This window comes from Oratosquilla oratoria, chromosome 23 (genome assembly GCF_046742065.1).
Source record: "Oratosquilla oratoria isolate Oo_2021 chromosome 23, ASM4674206v1, whole genome shotgun sequence".
Taxonomy (NCBI): domain Eukaryota; kingdom Metazoa; phylum Arthropoda; class Malacostraca; order Stomatopoda; family Squillidae; genus Oratosquilla; species Oratosquilla oratoria.
In genome coordinates, this window is record NC_134799.1 from 36,070,520 (window position 1) to 36,088,345 (window position 17,826).

The window sequence follows — 17,826 nt, forward strand, 5'->3', positions numbered from 1 at the left end:
GTAACTGTGCGTGTAAGGTCACAGTATTACCCATAGATCGGTCATATATGAGCTCTGAGCTCTCTCCCAGGAGGGAAATAGCTGTCGATCACGAGTGAAACACGTGATCCAGGACCATGGTGAATCACATGCATACACACACACTTACACACGCACACACATACAAATGGAACCTGATAGTCACCGCAAACGTCGCAGTAGTACCCTCGCCCATTTGTGGAGTATGTCAGGCAGAGTGGCGGCTTACAGCGGCATTGTTGATTGCGACACAACGACGTCGACTTAGCACAGTCGTCATCCGTTCGACACGTGGGCACCGACACTGTAATAACAACAAAAGCAACACTGTATTAGGGGTCGACAAAGATCATGAACCCTCTCCTCCCCCACACGCACACTCTTTCGTATTCCTTCTCTCCTTCCTCCTCTTTTTCATTCTCCCCGCACCTGTCCAATCAAACATGTGTCCTGCCCAAATACATAAAAAACGTGACCTGTTCACGTGACCTGACCTAACCTAACCTAACCTAACCTATTTGTGTCATTCCTAGAAGATGTACGAAGTGTGTATCGCTAGAATAAATGTATGGAAATATATAACATGTTTATTTTTACATTTCTTCCTTTAATATGAATGTAATTAGAAATCCTATTATCTATCTAAGCCATTCTTAGGATATGTACAAAATGTGTGTTAATCGCTAAAATAAATGTATGGAAATGGTAGACCTCACGTTATAGCGCTAACGCGAAGTAGACCTCACGCTATAATAGCACCAGAATTTCTTGTAAATTCATTTTGGCTCCGAAGTCCCAATACTGTATATGTATCTACTTCTGGAAGTAACCTAGATGATTTTGTCGGAGAGAGAGAGAGAGAGAGAGAGAGAGAGAGAGAGAGAGAGAGAGAGCGAGAGAGAGAGAGAGAGAGAGAGAGAGAGAGAGAGAGAGAGAGAGAGACAGAGAGAGAGAGAGAGAGAGAGAGAGAGAGAGAGAGAGAGAGAGAGAGAGAGAGAGAGAGAGAGAGAGAGAGAGAGAGAGAGAGAGACGGGACTCCATGCCCGTAGCTCCAGTCCTGCATATTATAATTAGGAAAATACAGGCACTCGCATACACCAAACACACAAAGACATGATGAGGTTTAACGTCACAAACTCATCCCATCGGAAGGCTAGGACGGTGCCCCTTACAGAAGACTTTGTAGAGTGGAATTTAATGAATACCTTGGTTCAACTTCACCAGTGGCAGGATTCGAACCGCCATCCCCACACCCCTCTCCGGAACTAACAACGCGCTAACCCGCTCAGCCAGCGAACTTCCAAAGACATAAAAACAGCAAAAAGGAAAGGCAGAGCATGGGCGTGGTGGAGAAAGAGAAAAATAATAGAAAATATAAGACAAAAAAAAAATCGTAAACTACAAAATAGGAAATTGTACAATTACATGGGCAAAGAAGAAAAATTACATACAAGAAGGAATATTGGGTGTAGAAACCTTGTCTTCGGAAGACTAAATCAAGAGGATTACAGGTGAAACATATCAAATGTTAACGAATGTGAAAGTAATTCTACTATGTGGACGAGATGACGAATAGATAAAAAGATAGAAATTATAATAAAAACATGATTTCAGCATGCTGCAGGTTGTACCCACAAATATATATACATATATATGTATATATATATATATATATATATATATATATATATATATATACATATGTGTATATATATATATATATATATATATATATATATATATATGTATACATAAAGTGGAGATAATTCAAAGAACAGTGATCAAAATAATACCAAGCTTAGCTGATGAAACATAAAAAAAAAAAAAAAAAAAAAAAAAAAAAAAAAGAGAGAAGAGAGGGGCGATATGATAGTAATGTCCAGAACAATGAAAGTGGTGGGCATAATCGACAAAGAAATCTACTTAGTGTGGTGTAGAAGAAAAACCCTAGAATATCGCCAAAGACCTTCTCTGTGTCCGCCTTTGACTGTAATTGAGGTTGAATGAAAACACCTGGTGGCAGATGAAATACCTTACCTTACGGCAGGGTTAGGGATTCGTCAAGATGATAGGTTTAACGCTTTGACTGCGCATACGGTTTTCCTCAGCTGACTAAAATCACCCGGCGAGAGTTTAAACATCCATGCAAGGCCCAAATCGCGGGGAAAGTTATGACACTGTGCATAAGAATGCTTGTGGACGCAAGTAGGAGAGCACGTAAGAGAAAAAAGTCTTTGGTAACACATGGACAAAAACGAATGTAAGAAAGATGGAATCAGCCGCGACGCTGACGTCACAGGAAGATCGCCTTGAAGTATGATATTGTTGTGAACTGGACATGCAAGGGGCCGATGACAGAGTCTGTTCTCTTATCAAGAAAGTAGTCAGACTCAAAGAAACGTGATCGAGGGAAGGACTGACACGTGACCATGGTCCATAGACCTTACACGTGACCACACGAGGCATCTCCAACCGCAGGCGCTGAGTGAATTGTTGGGAAGAGGGGGGTGGGGGGGGGGGGTCATCCAGTTCTTTATTATTAAAAAAAAATGTTTAGCACTGCTGAAGCTTGGTTCAAACGGATTGTGACCTTGTACGTTATCGAGTGTGGCAGAAGGTTTTAGAAGTAGTTTTTGTTCATATTGATTAAGTATTGTTTCCCTTTACAGACTGTTCACTTGAGCGTCCATTGCAAATTAGGGAGTGAGGAATTGTTTGCGCGGTTCCGGAATGCGCTAGACAAGATATGGAATAAGGGAGGTATTCCTGTTGTATGTGGAATCCTTCCGAGGCGTAGAGTTGGAGGCATGTGGCATTCCAGGGCTATTTCAATGAATTGCAGGCTGGCAAAACATTGTAAGGCCAATGGATGGGGATTTGTCGACAACTGGGATCGCTTTTACGGCAAGAATCATCTATATACAATGGATGGGGTGCACTTGTCGCCCAGAGGATTTCGGCTCCTTGCTGAATCCCTTGAGCGAGAAGTAGGCATCCTACAGATTTTTTTTTTTTTCGGATAGATTACGTGGGAGTAGGGGGTTAAGTATCGGAATATAGTTTAGGCAATAGAAACAGTTTAGAGAGGGACTGTGAAGAGAATCACCAAAGCAGGTGGAGGGAGGATAATTTCAAAGTTTACTATACAAATAGCAGAAGCGTAATAAAATCGATTTGCTGCGAGGTAAAGCATGCGTAGAGAATTTTTATATTATAGCTATTACTGAATCCTGGATCACCATTGGTGATAAACATTTCCTTCCTGAAATCGAAATAGAAGGTTATAAAAAAGTTCATAAGGACAGGGTTGGCAGTGGGGGAAGAGTAGCACTTTTCGTTAAAAATACAATAAACTGTATTATCAACAATTCGATTAAGAGGATAGTACGGAATGTTTTTGGGTGGAGATTATAGGCAAGAAAAAGAAAGTTATTATTGGTGTCCTGTATAGACCTCCTAACCTCAGCATTGAGCAGACTGATCCCCTGATTCATGAAATTCGCAGAGCGTCCCAGTACAAAAACGTTGTGATCATGGGAGATTTTAATTATAGAAACATTGACTGGGAAATTTTAGTACATCAGAAAGTGAAAATTCTTAGATGTGGTGCAGGATAATTTCCTAAAAACAAATGATTACCGATCCTACGAGGGGAGGAAATACTCTGGACTTACTTTTAACTAATACTGAGCACTCAACGAGTAACGTAAAAATGGGAGGTAGTCTAGGCTCTAGCGATCATCAAGAAATAAGATTTGATATTATTTGAAAATAATTCAAAAGTACGAATAACGTCCAAGTAGCAGACTTCAGGAGAATATGAAATGTCATGCGGAAGGTTCGGACACCACAGGCGCTATTAAGGGTCGGGACATGACCAGGGGTCGGGCCACGGAGGGTAATATAGCCTGGTTCAGGTCACTTGGAGGCGAGGGGTAAACAGACAGGTCAGCGATTTGGATGAAATGTATAGCAATCTAACTGATTTCATTATCAATGCACAAATTACATTTATCCCGCTGAAGTCAATACGGAAGAATAATAAAACTTCCAAATGGATGACGGACAGGCTGAAATATGAGATCGGAATGAAAAGAGGACTTTACGTAAAAAAAAAAAAAAAAAAAACCGGGGAAACACACCTTAGATCAAGATATAACGAAATGGGAAAGCTGGTTAAAAAGAATACACTTACAGCGAAAAGTAATTATGAAATTAAGGTTGCCAGTCAAGCAAGATCCAACCCTAAGGGTTTCTTTTATCTCTATAGAACAAAAAATAAAGAAAGAATAGGCCCAATTAACGATGAAAATGTTATAATAGAATCGGAGGGAAAAATAAGTAAGGAGTTTAACAAATATTTTCTCTCGGTGTTTACTAATGAGAGGTTAGATAAGGTCCCTGACTGCGATCCGATTTTCAGTGGGGATGAAGAAAGTAGTCTATCTAATATCAACATTAGTAAAGTAGAAGTAGTCAAGCAGATTGAAAGACTTAAAGCTACAAAATCCCCGGGTCCAGACGAAATTTTTCCGCGAATGCTTAAGGAGTGTAAATTTGAAATCTGCGACCAGTTAACTGAAATATAAATCTGTAGACACTGGTTTTGTGCCTACTGCTTGGGGACAGGCGAACGTTATTCCTGTTTTTAAGAAGGGAAATAAATCGTCTATATGCAACTACAGGCCAATCAGTTTGACATCGGTCATAGGTAGAATGCTTGAATCAATAATAGTAAATAGACTCACAGAACACATCCAGAGACATAATTTAATCCGTGACACACAGCATGGTTTCTCCAAGGGTAAGTCATGTGTGACTAATCTTCTATCCTTTTACAATTATATAAGGCGTCAGACAACAATGATAATTACGGTGTGATTTACCATGACTTTAGCAAAGCGTTCGACAAGGTGCCACACCAGAGACTATTAAATAAAATCAAAGCCCATGGCATACGAGGAAAAGTGTTAGAATGGATTAGAGCTTGGATCAGTAACAGAAAACAGCGGGTCACCATAAATGGAGTAAAATCCAGGTGGGGCAATGTTACTAGTTGGGTTTCCCAGGGCTCGGTTTTGGGTCCCTTATTGTTCATTATGTACATAAACGACTTAGGCGATGGGATAAATAGTGATGTTAGTAAGTTCGCGGACGACACTAATATAGGACCCCTAATTAGGTCAGGAGACGACGCAGAGATTCTGCAGGATGATCTTAACAAATTGTTCACATGGTCGGTGAAATGGCAAATGAACTTCAATATCTCTAAGTGTAGCGTGTTAAACGTTGGGCTACACAACCCCGAAAATAGATATAGCTTTACGAAGAGAGTCTTAGACACCTTAACTTACACTCTCTGGAAAGACGCAGAGTGCGGGGTGATCTATTAGAGGTGTTCAAGTGAATCAAAGGTTTTAACAAGGTTGATGCAAACAAGGTCATCATATTAAGACAACAGGGCAGGACTCGCAGTGATGGATTTAAACTGGACAAATTATGGTTTAAGAAGGAAATAGGCAAGGAATTTATTTTCTAATACGGTGGTCAACGAATGGAATAGACTCAGTAACCATGTAGTGAGCACTGAAACTATCAGTTGTTTTAAGAAACGATTAGACAACTTTATGGATGGGGATAACAGGTGGTGATGGATATGAAGCTACCTAGTGTAGGCCTTATGGTCTCTTGCAGTCTCCTTCATTCTTATTTTTTTATGTTCTTATACTTTAAGATTTTACCATGATTAATGATGTTCAAGTGTAATTTTCTATACATTCTTACAAACAATGTTTCTTCCATAGCGTCTCCTGACTGGATTCTACGACTTTTATAAGTATGACCTATGTCCCGAAATCCCTGGACAGTGGAAGGAGGAGGGAGTGGTTGAGAAGCATGAGAATTCTCATACTCTGAGATTTTGGTGAAGAGGGATAGCTGCAGTTGGGAGCCAAAGTTCCACGAATTTGGGACGCCGGCCGGGACCACGAACGTTCCCTTCAAGCCGAGCGTGTAATTTCGAAGGAACAGAGAAATGTTTTTCAAAGGGGGGGGGGAGCAAACTCGTGTAAAACACAGTCCTAGGGCTAATTAAATAGAACATACAACACTGATTTTAATATGATTTAAGATATCTCCACAATCAGTGGCATGCAATAGATATTCATTTTTTTTTATCTTTGTATCATGAACATTATTTCACAGTAATTCATTTATCAACTAAATGGGCAAGATACAAATACGTATTTGGTTGGAGACTTCCTACCTAGCTAGCCCTGCGCGCTCTAAGACCTAGCTAATACAATAAGATAATACCTCTGATTATCCCTTTGGCCTCTCCTTTAATAGTGCACTGACTGGTGATGTCTTCAAATGAATGATTGACCTCAGTTGAACAGGATGCTCTTGATATTCGTGGATCCATGCGTCGCATAGGGGCGGCGGGAACCATGCCTGTCCTTAGTCGAAAGCACTGAGCACGTGTGGGGGAGGGGAATCGAATCCAAAAATTTCATTTCCCCGATTTCGTCGATCTTTTCGTACTTCATACACTCCCTAGAAGTTTGTTTTCCTGAATATTAAGTTCAACACATTGAATTACTGGAGTGGGGTTGGCAATCACCCCGACTGTACTTGTAGATTCTGAATTCGGGGCACGTCACGAAGCACATTTCGGGGTACGTCACGAAATACATTTTCTTGTTTCTGTAAGTTTCCGGGACACTCTAAAATAAGTCACTGTAACGTGATTGGCGATGGCCAACGACGAGAATTATTTGTTCATATTCGTCAGTATTTGTACATAGGCGAGGTAGCAAGGTCCACAGAGGATGTGTTCTATGGAAGAGTATGGCGTGCCTACTGCCTACTGCGTGATATCATCGGCACCAAGCATGATCCACAGTACGCTGTTTTTCGGCGGTCACTTTTCCAATCGTTAAATTGTGAGAGGAATACGACGCAACATCTGGGCAGAAGTTAAGGCAATTCCAATTGTCTTATGAGGTAGTTACTAGTTACGAGAAAGGGGCACATGATCCTAGCATAATTAAAATAATCTAGACGAGAAAAGGCAAGTGCGCAGGTGGGGGGGAGGGTATGAAACGTAGCGGACCCTCCAACCAAAACAATTAAATAAGATCAAATGGTAATACATAGGTAAACTGTATCTAACATAATCACAAAGTACAAGGATACAAAAATGTAATATGGAGAATTAGTTAAATTAATTGAGAAGTTGAGACATTTCAATCTTAGCATTGTAACACATGTGATGACTTCGATCATGAGTCAACGAAGACATTTTGGAAGACGGGGGGGGGATTCCTGAGTAAATAGAAAATATTCAGACTCAATAAGGCACTGCGACCAATTAGCGTTAAACTCTCATAAGAGTTGCTGGGGAGAAAGGGGAGGGAAAATACCTAGAAGTAGTTACTAGAGGCCTGAAGACTTCCAGCGCTTCCATAGAGCAAAGGAAAAGTAATAGCCGAAGGGGCTGAAAAGAGATGAAAGAAAATGGGAACCACTAGGCAGTGTGTTACAACGCCAAAGTTGTGACAACCTACAAAAATTTAATAGTTGTGCCGCCAAACCATAGTTTCGTAATTATGTCTATGAGGCCTTATAAAATCAAGATCTAAGAATATAAGGTCTAACCACTTCCGACCGAATTTCGAGGGAGTTGGCGCAGCGGGCCCGTGAACGTCACCTGGCTGTTCAAAGTGGGGTTAGCGGGTCCTACAGCTGTCAGTTGAAGCTAGTCCGTCGTTCGAAAATGACGTCGCCTTCGCTCGCACAGCTCCACGCAATTAGTTATGTTCTGACAAATATTATATAAAATATATATATAAATATATATAAAATATTATAGTTCCTGTCTATATATATGAATATATAATATATATGATATATAATATATATATATATAATATATAAAATATTATAGTTCCTGTCTTCCTTGGCGTTTCGAAGTTTTCTTCAGTGTATCACAAAGAGAAAATGGACTCAGCCAAATGACGTCAGAAGCTGCGCAGAAGAATGTAAACGGTCTGACCTGTATATTTAGACCTTGTATAAAATCGCATGTCCTGACAGACTGTGCTGCCGGACGCACGACTTGCATAATGTTGAACACTGATAATGCCGTTGTTCCCACCCCTTGTTGTGTTTAAGCATATATAACATATGTATGATTTATTTGTGCTTATTAGATGCTTACTATTATTTAATTTATATATTTGAATTCACAAAACATGTATAGCGTATGTTTATGTTTGTACACGTTTAGAAAATCACCAACTGAACTCTCGGACTGAGTTGCACTCGTAAAATATTTATATTCTCATTTGAAAATATTAGCAGTGATAATATTACCCAATAATTTTTTTTTTTTGTAAAGATCATTTTTATATTAAGTTCAAATGTATTCAATTAGTTATATTTACTCTTCTTTGCCTACTTAAAGTTCTCAGAACTAGAAATATTCATTTTGCTTTTATCTCCTCGTGAATGAAGGGTCATATCTTCTCCCACCGCACTCTTAAGGTCAGAGGCAGTGAAGCAAAAATCACTAAGTCGTACTGAAATAAGATGGGAAAACAAGATTATTCGTAGCCATTACTGCTCAACTTCATTTTCACTTAATTTTTCATGTAATTTAAGAAAGCTAAAATTTAGGGGTGACTTGTACATTGTATAGGTTTTAAACATTATGAAGGTTTGCACTTGTCCTGGATGTTTAAATTCATCGACTGTAAAATCTATTCACAACTTACAAACTTTAAGACGAGGATAAGAATCTAAGGCGTTATCAATGACATGGTTCTTGTAACTGCAGTTTACCATCTTTTGAAGACTTTGTTCGTTATTGCAGCCGTTGGTTGGAAGAGACTTGAAGCAATGATTCCCCCCCCCCCCTAGATGATCAGAACCCACCATGGGCATCACCGTAACGCCACTTTAAATGGAAAGGCCCTCATGACACGAGGAGCGAACTCTTCATGAATTGGAACTCACTGTAGCGCTCTCGGCACCGAACCACCACCAGCACCCCAACACCCCTCACCCTTCGGTGAGGTTCTATCCTCACGGACTGTATGTCCTGGACAACTGCCGCTCGCCAAATTCGTCCGTTTTCGCCACGGATACGCGCTTCCTGGCTTAAGTCCGTGATTGCCAGACGATGTCAATGCATCAAAGGGCTACACCGAGATGACGATCTTCCCTTCTCTACCCTCACGGTCACGTCCTCTCATCGTAATAACATCGCCTGGCATCAGTCAGAATTAAATCTGGAGAACACGTCATCGAGGTGGAGAGGTACACTCGAAATCGATCAGAGTTCTGTTTCTTAACAGTCGCCCCTTCACGTTTTGGAGAGTCGCCGAACTGGCCACGATGTCGAGATGGTGGTGGCGGTAACATCCTACCAGGACGGGGAAACAGCGCCGGGAGGTGAGCTCTTCCACCAAGCTCGACCTCTGGTTCAGTTGCCACGTAGGAGGAGTACGTTCCGTTGGTCATCACGCCTACAGTGTGATCACAAAGGCCTCGGTTTTTTCTTAACCCAATAGTGGTCACCACCACTTGCCCCAGCTCTCAAAACGCTCAGATGATGGTTTGGTTCCAAATAGAGTAGGTGTCCTCTTTGTCCCTCACATACAGTGGATCCAATCCTTTGACTTGAATCAAAAGGCACTCACACATTATTTAAATCGAAGCGAAGGCGAAGAGGATTCTCATATTTATATCTTACGTTTTCATTTCGATGTTGTTTCTTGGAAGGGTCCTGGGGTCACACACACACACACACACACACACACACACACACACACACACACACACACACACACACGCACACTTCCGAGATTCCGAGCTGTCAACACCTCTCAACTAGAGCTCCGAAGGCTGCAAAATAAGACGAAAATTCTCAATAGTGCAAGGAAAACAAGAGGCCTGGTTTGCATTGAATGGGAGGGGGAGCACTTGTGGTTACCCTTTTTCTTTTTTAATCTGCAGTATTAAATCGATCTAATGAGAGAAAATGCAAGAAAATAAAAACGATGATTTTCAGCCGAATGTCGACTCAAACGCAGAGTCCTCTGGAGGCGCTAAACTGAAATTAAATGTAAACAGAGGTCTTGAAGCACCACAGATGTTTCGACTGTATAACGAAGACACTTTTTCTGGTTTTGGTAAGTACGAAAGAAGAAAATTGTGTCAAATCTTAGACATAGAAAGGGAGATGAGTATTAATAGAAAATTGTGGTAGAAAGAATTCATAGAACTAAGGAAAGAGATTGTAAGTTTAACGAAAGGCCTTTTTGAAGCTAACAGTTATATATGTGAATTAAAGAAAATAGATTCCGAACTAAATAATGAGCTAATGGGATTTAAAAAATCTAATGGAGGTTTAATGTGAAAATGAAAAGATGAAAATAAACTACAATATCAAGAGTGAGAACTTAAAAAAGGTAAATAACAAAATACAGGCAATGTCTGAAGGAACTGAAGAAAACTTAAGTGAGGGAAATTTGCAGATTAAGAAATGGAATGAAAACAGAGAAAACGAAGAAACTGCTTTTAAAGAAATAGTACAATAACAGATGCAAGAAAATGCAAAAGGCACAATTATTCAAGTAATCAAAGAAAAAGCAAATTGGGTCAGATATACAGTGGATAGAAAAAGGTGTATATAGATTAAAGGAAAAATGTGGTCTTGTGAGGTACACGAGAGAAAAAGCAGAACAAGAAATAGCAATAACAATTCTAAAAGAAATACAAAATAATGACCAGGAAGTAGAGAGAGATATAGAAGAAGTGTATAGAATGGGACAATATTCTAAAAAAAAAAAAAAAAAAAAAAAAAAAAAAAAAAAAAAAAATCAACCTCTAAAGATAAAACTAAGATCACAAATGGTAGTAGAAGACATATTGGCCAAAGCAGGCAAGTTACTAAAGAGTGAACATTGCAACAATATAGGGATAAAAAAGAGAAATGAACGTTGAGGAAATAGAAAGAGAGAAGACACCGCGGGGTGAAGCAAAAAAAAAAAAAAAAAAAAAAAAAAAAAAAAAATTGGAGAGAGAGGAGACCGAAAACAAAGGGTTCTATTGGAAGGTAATCGATATGATGCTGAGAAAATGGTACATCAAACTAAGCGAAACAAAAGAAACAGAAAACAGGATGGAGGGGGAAGAAAATAAAAGTGGCCTTTACTAACGTAGACGGATTAATCTCAGGATTTAACTGAATGATTACCTGTCAGATAAAAAACCAGACATAACGGGAGGGGTACATTAAATACTGGTTCAACAGAAGATGCAGTGAGGCGAAAGATAGAAGAGATAAAGCTTGGAAAAGCCCAATCTATCCCTTTCTTGCATTATATTTATTAGACTTGAGTAGAAACACATCAAATTTGTATCACATGATTTTCCTTGTCTGAATCCAAATTGTCTCGAATTTATTATATTGTTTTCTACCAGTTGTTTTATCCATCTATTCTTGATCATTTTTTCACAGTTTTTGGCTACAGTGCTTGTAAGGGAGACTGGTCTGTAGTTAGTTGGTTCTTCTTTGTTTTCTCCATTATATATTGGTACAATATTGGCATTTTCCAGTCTTTTGGTATTTTTCCATATGAGGACGGAGCCTTTATTTGTACGACGTTTCGCTTATTACAGATTTTTCAAGTACAAGTTGTGATACAAATGCTTGAGATTAAATAAGGGAAAAGGAGGGTACGGGGAGAGAAAAGAAGGGGTGGAAGGAATAGGAGGAGTGTTTAACTCGTCAATCTTGTCGGCAACTGCCACTTTCATGAAAAGTATTTTTCCTTCTTTGAGTGAGCAACTTGTTATGTTCTATATTTTGTCAATTAATTCTTCCTTGCATTCTTTTAGTATCCAGTTTGCAATTCCGTCCGGGCCGTGCGATTTCCTAACATCAAGTTCGTTAATTGATTCATTTTTTTCTTTTTGTGTTGTTGTTATTTCCCTCATGGGGGGAGATCACACTTCACTTCCGACTTGAAGTGATTCTTCATGACTTCGGCCATTTCTAGATCTTCTGTGTATTTTGTATTTCCTTGGCGTAGTTTCACCATTTCCTGTTTATTTTTAAGTTTACCATTCACATGTCTATAGAATAGTTTGGGTTGATCTTTACATGTTACTATGTTGTCTTTTTCTTATTTTCTTTTTTCCTCTCTGCACACTTTTACATATTTATTTCTATGATTTATATATATTTGCCATTTTCCAGTTGTTGTTTTTTTTCCATCTTTTCCAAGCTTTATCTCATCTTCTACTATGAAGGTCCGAGTTCGAATCCCGCCCATGGCTGACATTATTTCAGTATTGCTGCACTGCGAATTGTTACTCCAACTCTCGTGGGAGGGGAGTTGGGTGTGTTTTTGTGTAAGGTCACGGCATTACCCATAGATCGGTCATATATGAGCTCTGATCTTTCTTCCGGGAGAGAAATAGCTGTCGATCACGAGTCCAACACGTGGTCCAAGACCTTGGTGAATCACACACACACGATGGCGCAATGGTAGCGTTCGTGGCCGCCACCACGGCGTTCCGGGTTCGTTCGAATCTCACCCAGGGCTGAAATAATTTCAGTATCGTTGCGCTACGAGCCGTTACTCCAACTATTGTGTGCGGGGAGATGTGTGTGTGTGTGTGTGTGTGTGTGTGTGTTTGTGTGTGTGTGTGTGTGTGTTTAAGGTCACAGCATTACCCAGAGTTCAACACGTGATCCAAGACCATGGTGATAAATCACACACACACGGCTCGACGGCGCAGTGGTAGCGTTCGCAACTACTTACCCAGCGGTCCGAGTTCGAATCCCGCCTATGGCAGAATTAATTTCAGTATCGCTGAACTGCGAGTCGTTATTCCAACTCTCGTGGGCGGGAAGTTGTGTGTGTGTGTGTGTGTGTGTGTGTGTGTGTGTGTGTGTGTGTGTGTGTGTGTGTGTGTGTGTGTGTGTGTGTGTGTGTGTGTCAAATAACAGTATCACCCATAGATCGGTCATACATGAGCTCTGAGCTCTCATCCGGGAGGGTAGTAGCTGTCGATCACGAGTCCAACACGTGATCCAAGACAATGGTGAATTACACATCAGTGTGGAATCTTTAGAGTCTAGACCTTGTGCAATAATAGGTGAAGGTTATATTGTAGGTAGAGCCGCCAGTGCGCAAAATGATAAGAGGTTATAAATAAATAAATAAAACAAATCGGCAGCACGAGGACACGACGATACAACCGTCAACCATGGAGAACTGGACCGATCTGTTGATTTTAGGAGACAAAAGGTAAAATACAAAACAGCCAATAATATCAGAAATGAAGAAGACTTGTTTGACTACATTGTTTGTAGAAGTTAAATTGACAATGAAAAACTTGGAAGCTTTTAGAGCTTAAATCAAGAGTCAAATATTGATCTAGAAAGCCAGTAAGTGAAATAAACTATATGAATGGAAACAGAACCAAAGTAAGAATTCAATAAAGGCAAGTGGTCAAAACAGAGAATAAAGTATATGAAAGTTAGAATATATCTGAACTTAAAGAAGAAAACATTCATATAACCATAGCGTGTGAACAAAATAAAAAAAATAGCGGGGAGGAAAAGATAGATTTGAAGGATATCACAGAAAAAAAGGGACAGGAAGAATAGATGAATGTAAAAAAAATAGTGGTGAAGATGAATATTAGAGGAACGCTGGTAAATGTAGTCAACAAAATCGGTAAAAGAGTTTACAGTGACATATGTTGTCATAAAACAGGATCATGGAAGAAGGCTAAATTTTTAGAGGTGCTACTGAGTATGCCTATTCACATACTTGAAAAATAAATTAATTAATCAATTAAAAATAAATAAATAAATAAATAAATAAATAAATAAATAGTGTTTGACTTTAATTTCAGGGAGGTAAATAGAGAGTATTAAAAACAAGTGAAATCGAGGATTTATGGAATACACTGTTAATAGATGAAAATAATAATGAAGAACTTAATGACCCTATAGGATAACTCAAGAGCCTCCCACACAAAAGGGGCCTTTATATGATTATAATAATATAGTAAATAATTAGAAATGGTCTCTATGGCATTCCAAATTATGTTAACTAGACTTTTCACTTTTATTTCCGAATACTTCACCTCAGCGGTCGCACACCGAATGCGTATGCACTTCCTTGATTTACATTTGTCAGCTCAAAGTTTAGAGCCGCAGGAAGGCTTAAAGAAAATTACATACATACATATACCAAGGCTTTTTCCCCCTTACAAGGGAGGTAGCCAAAAAGGAAAAGGCATAAAATCATTCCCATCCATTCCATCCCTGAATACACTCCACACACCTCCACCCTCCCTCTCATCTTAGCACCTCCTGGATGACGGGTCCAGGAGGTGCTAAAGAAAATTAAATTAATTAAAAGTCTGTGTGTAGGGGTACCCACGGCCCTCAGCCAGCCTTGAATATATTGGTCCAGATATCTAAGCCCCGCCTCCCGTTATCTGCCCCCATGACCTTGCCACTTCTCCAACTGCTTCCTACCCATACTGCCCCTCCTCTCTCTCTCTCTCTCTCTCTCTCTCTCTCTTTATGAGAGTCTTGAGTTAGAGCCTTTCTCTTCTCTTTGTATACAGGAGGCCATTCCTCTGTGAGGTACACAAGGAAAGCATCTAGTCCAGCAACTCCCCATCGCCAAATTATTTTAACAGCGAGTTGTGTGTGTGTGTGTGTGTGTGTGTGTGTGTGTGTGTGTGTGTGTGTGTGTGTGTGTGTGTGTGTGTGTGTGTGTGTGTGCGTGCGTGTAAGGTCACAGCATTACCCATAGATCGGTCATATATGAGCTTTGAGCTCTCTTCCGGGAAGGAAATAGCTGTCGATTACGAGTCCAACACGTGATCCAAGACCATGGTGAACCATGGTGAATCACACACACACACACACACACACACACGCACACACACATATACACACACACACTGTTTACACGGCTCGGTGGCGGATTGGTAAAGCACTGGCCTCACAAGACAGAGAACCGGGGTTCGATTCGCCGGTTGGGCGGAGATAAGTTGGGTTTGTCTCCTTTCACGTGTAGCCCCTGTTCACCTAGCAGCGAGTATGTACGGGACGTTAGTCAAGGAGTTGTGACCTTGCTGTCCCGGTGTGTGGTGTGTGAGTGGTCTCAGACCTACCCAGAGATCGGCTAATAAGGAGCTCTGAGCTCACTGCCGTAGGGTGGTGTCTGGCTGTCTCGACAGAGACTGCAGCAGATCCGAGGTGAATACACACACACACACACACATTCGTAGGACCGGGCAATCGTATGGTTGTCTAGTTTTATGGCAATTGCATCGTGGCTGTGATTCATCAGGTTATCGGGAGGCGGTGGAAGAGTGAAGAAGGTGAGGAAAAGAGATGAAGGACTGTGAAGAAGAGGAGGCATAGGTGAGAAGAATGAGGCAGAGGAGGTAAGGAGTAGAATGCAAAATGAATTAAAGAATTGTAGAGAAGGATATTTGACAATAATTCTGTAGCACTAATTCCGAATGTAGTGACAAAGTGGTTGGTGACAATGTGATGATGGTGTGGAGAGAGAACTTGACCCCTTTTGATCCCACCATAAAGCTCATTTTGAGACTTTGCTATCAATAACTTTTAATTCAGCTGAGATCTGTCATCTGAATGGAGTCTCGCTCGAGCAAAATCCCAAAAGGCCGGAGCAGCTCCGGGGACGGAGACAATGGGGGAAAGTAGTGGATATATTAGAAAATCGGAGGAGGAGGAAAAGGTGAAGAGAGCCGAAATACGGAAGTTTGATGGAAGTGGACTGGACGCGAAGGAAGCTTAAGCATGGTTTAATTAGGAAGGCGGTTGGTAGGAAGACTAGAGAGGGTACATGGCTTCTTCAAGGAGGACCTTACACTAGAAGGCGTTCACATCCAACCCAAGGAGTCACTTTTCCTTTGCTGTATCCACTTGAACAGTCAGGGTAAGCCAATGGGGTTCGATCCTGAGCCAATAGTTTCGAAGCGAGATCGAAACCAGTCTTGCTGTTCCATTCTTCCATTCACTTTTTCGTTTCTTTTTGTTTTGTCACCCTCACAATTTTCTACATTCTGAGCCCTTCTTTTATTACTCCTATTCTCGTCTTTTCCTATAACTTTTTTTAGATGTTTCCTTTTTTTTTCCTCAGCTCGCTCTTGGGTTACCTTTGTCATTCCTTATTATCTTCTTATTTTGCTTTATATCTCGCTGTCCTCATTGCATTCCTTTACGTTGATCTATTTACTATTGCCTTTCCTTGGCTCTTTGTTTCCATTCCTAACTGCTCTCCTCCTTCCTAATACAGCCCTTCACGCACTTGTCTTCATTTTCCATCTCACTTTGTCTCATCTTTTCCCTCCCCTTCCTCTTCACCAAATTTCTATACATGTTCCTCATGCCTCAACCTTACACACATACTCACACACACACACACACACACACACACACTCACACACACATACACACGCACGCACACGCACACACACAGACACACACACATACACACACACATACACACACACGCACGCACGCACACACACACACACACACACGCACACACACACACACACACACGCACACACTACTAAAAATGACAATGAAAAACAAGAGGTCATGAAAAGAAACTCAAAAAGGATAACTATAGAAGAGATCGGAAAAAGAATAGCTTCCCACACAGAGTGTTGGATATGTGGAGTAACTTAGATAAAGTAACAGTGTGTGGAAATATTATTCAAGATCTTAAGAAAAAAACTTGATGCTGAAAGATACAAAGACGGGTCACTACGAGCATAGCTCCCTACCCGTGTAATACAACTAGGTACCACCAGGTAAATACACACATACACACACGCATTCGTATTCATTCGTAGACTCGGTGGCGCAGTTGGTAAAGCCCAACGCTGTTCCCATTGTGGCCCGTAGTTCTTGGTTCGAATACTGCCCAGGGCCGAAATTATTTCGGTACCGCTGCGCTTCGGGTCGTTACTCTGATTCTCGTGGGCGGGGAGTTGGGGGTGTGTGTGTGTCTAATGTCATAGCATTACCTATGGATCGGACCTACGAGCTCTGAGCTCTCTTCCAGGAGGGAAATAGCTGTCGATCACGAGTCCAACACGTGATCCAAAGACCAAGTGAATACACACACACACGCACGCACACACACACACACACACACACACACACTGTACGACTTGATGGCGCAGTGGTATATTTTCCGATCGCCACTACGGCGGTCCGGGTTCAAATCCCGCCAGTGGTGAAATAATTTCTGTATCGCTGAGCAGCGGGTCGTTACTCCAACTCTCGTTAGCGGGGAGTTGTGTGTGTGTGTGTGTGTGTGTGTGTGTGTGTGTGTGTGTGTGTGTGTGTGTGTGTGTGTGTGTGTGTGTGTGTGTGTGTGTGTGTGTAAGGTCACAGCAGTACCCATAGATCGGTCATATATGAGCTCTGAGCTCTCTTCCGGGAGGGAAATAGCTATCGATCATGAGTCCAACACGTGGTCCAAGACCATGGTGAATTACACACGCACACATGCGTGAGTACAAGCAGTCATCCATTACATAAACGCACGCGTAAGGCTCATGTGGCGGGTGTTTACTTCCAATTTCTTGTTGAAATATCTGCGCGCAAAATGTCCTTCACAATATATTATACTAAATACTATATCATATTTACATTATATGTTATATTATATTACATACATATATTATGGAGCAGACACTTGGTATTTGAAGGAGACA

At 40.8% G+C, this 17,826-nt stretch overlaps 1 protein-coding gene across 3 annotated transcripts in view; it reads right to left on the reverse strand.

Moving 5' to 3' along the window:
• The window catches only part of LOC143038061 (uncharacterized), a 72,424-nt gene that overhangs the window by 42,896 nt on the left and 11,702 nt on the right, over nt 1-17,826 (reverse strand). For 2 of the 3 annotated variants that reach the window (XM_076206954.1, XM_076206953.1), the window contains exon 2: nt 185-322. The exons of the other annotated variant lie outside the window; for it this stretch is intronic. In XM_076206954.1, coding sequence (XP_076063069.1) covers nt 185-322 — 138 coding nt within the window. The remainder of the gene's footprint in view (nt 1-184; nt 323-17,826) is intronic. 3 annotated transcript variants of the gene reach the window in all.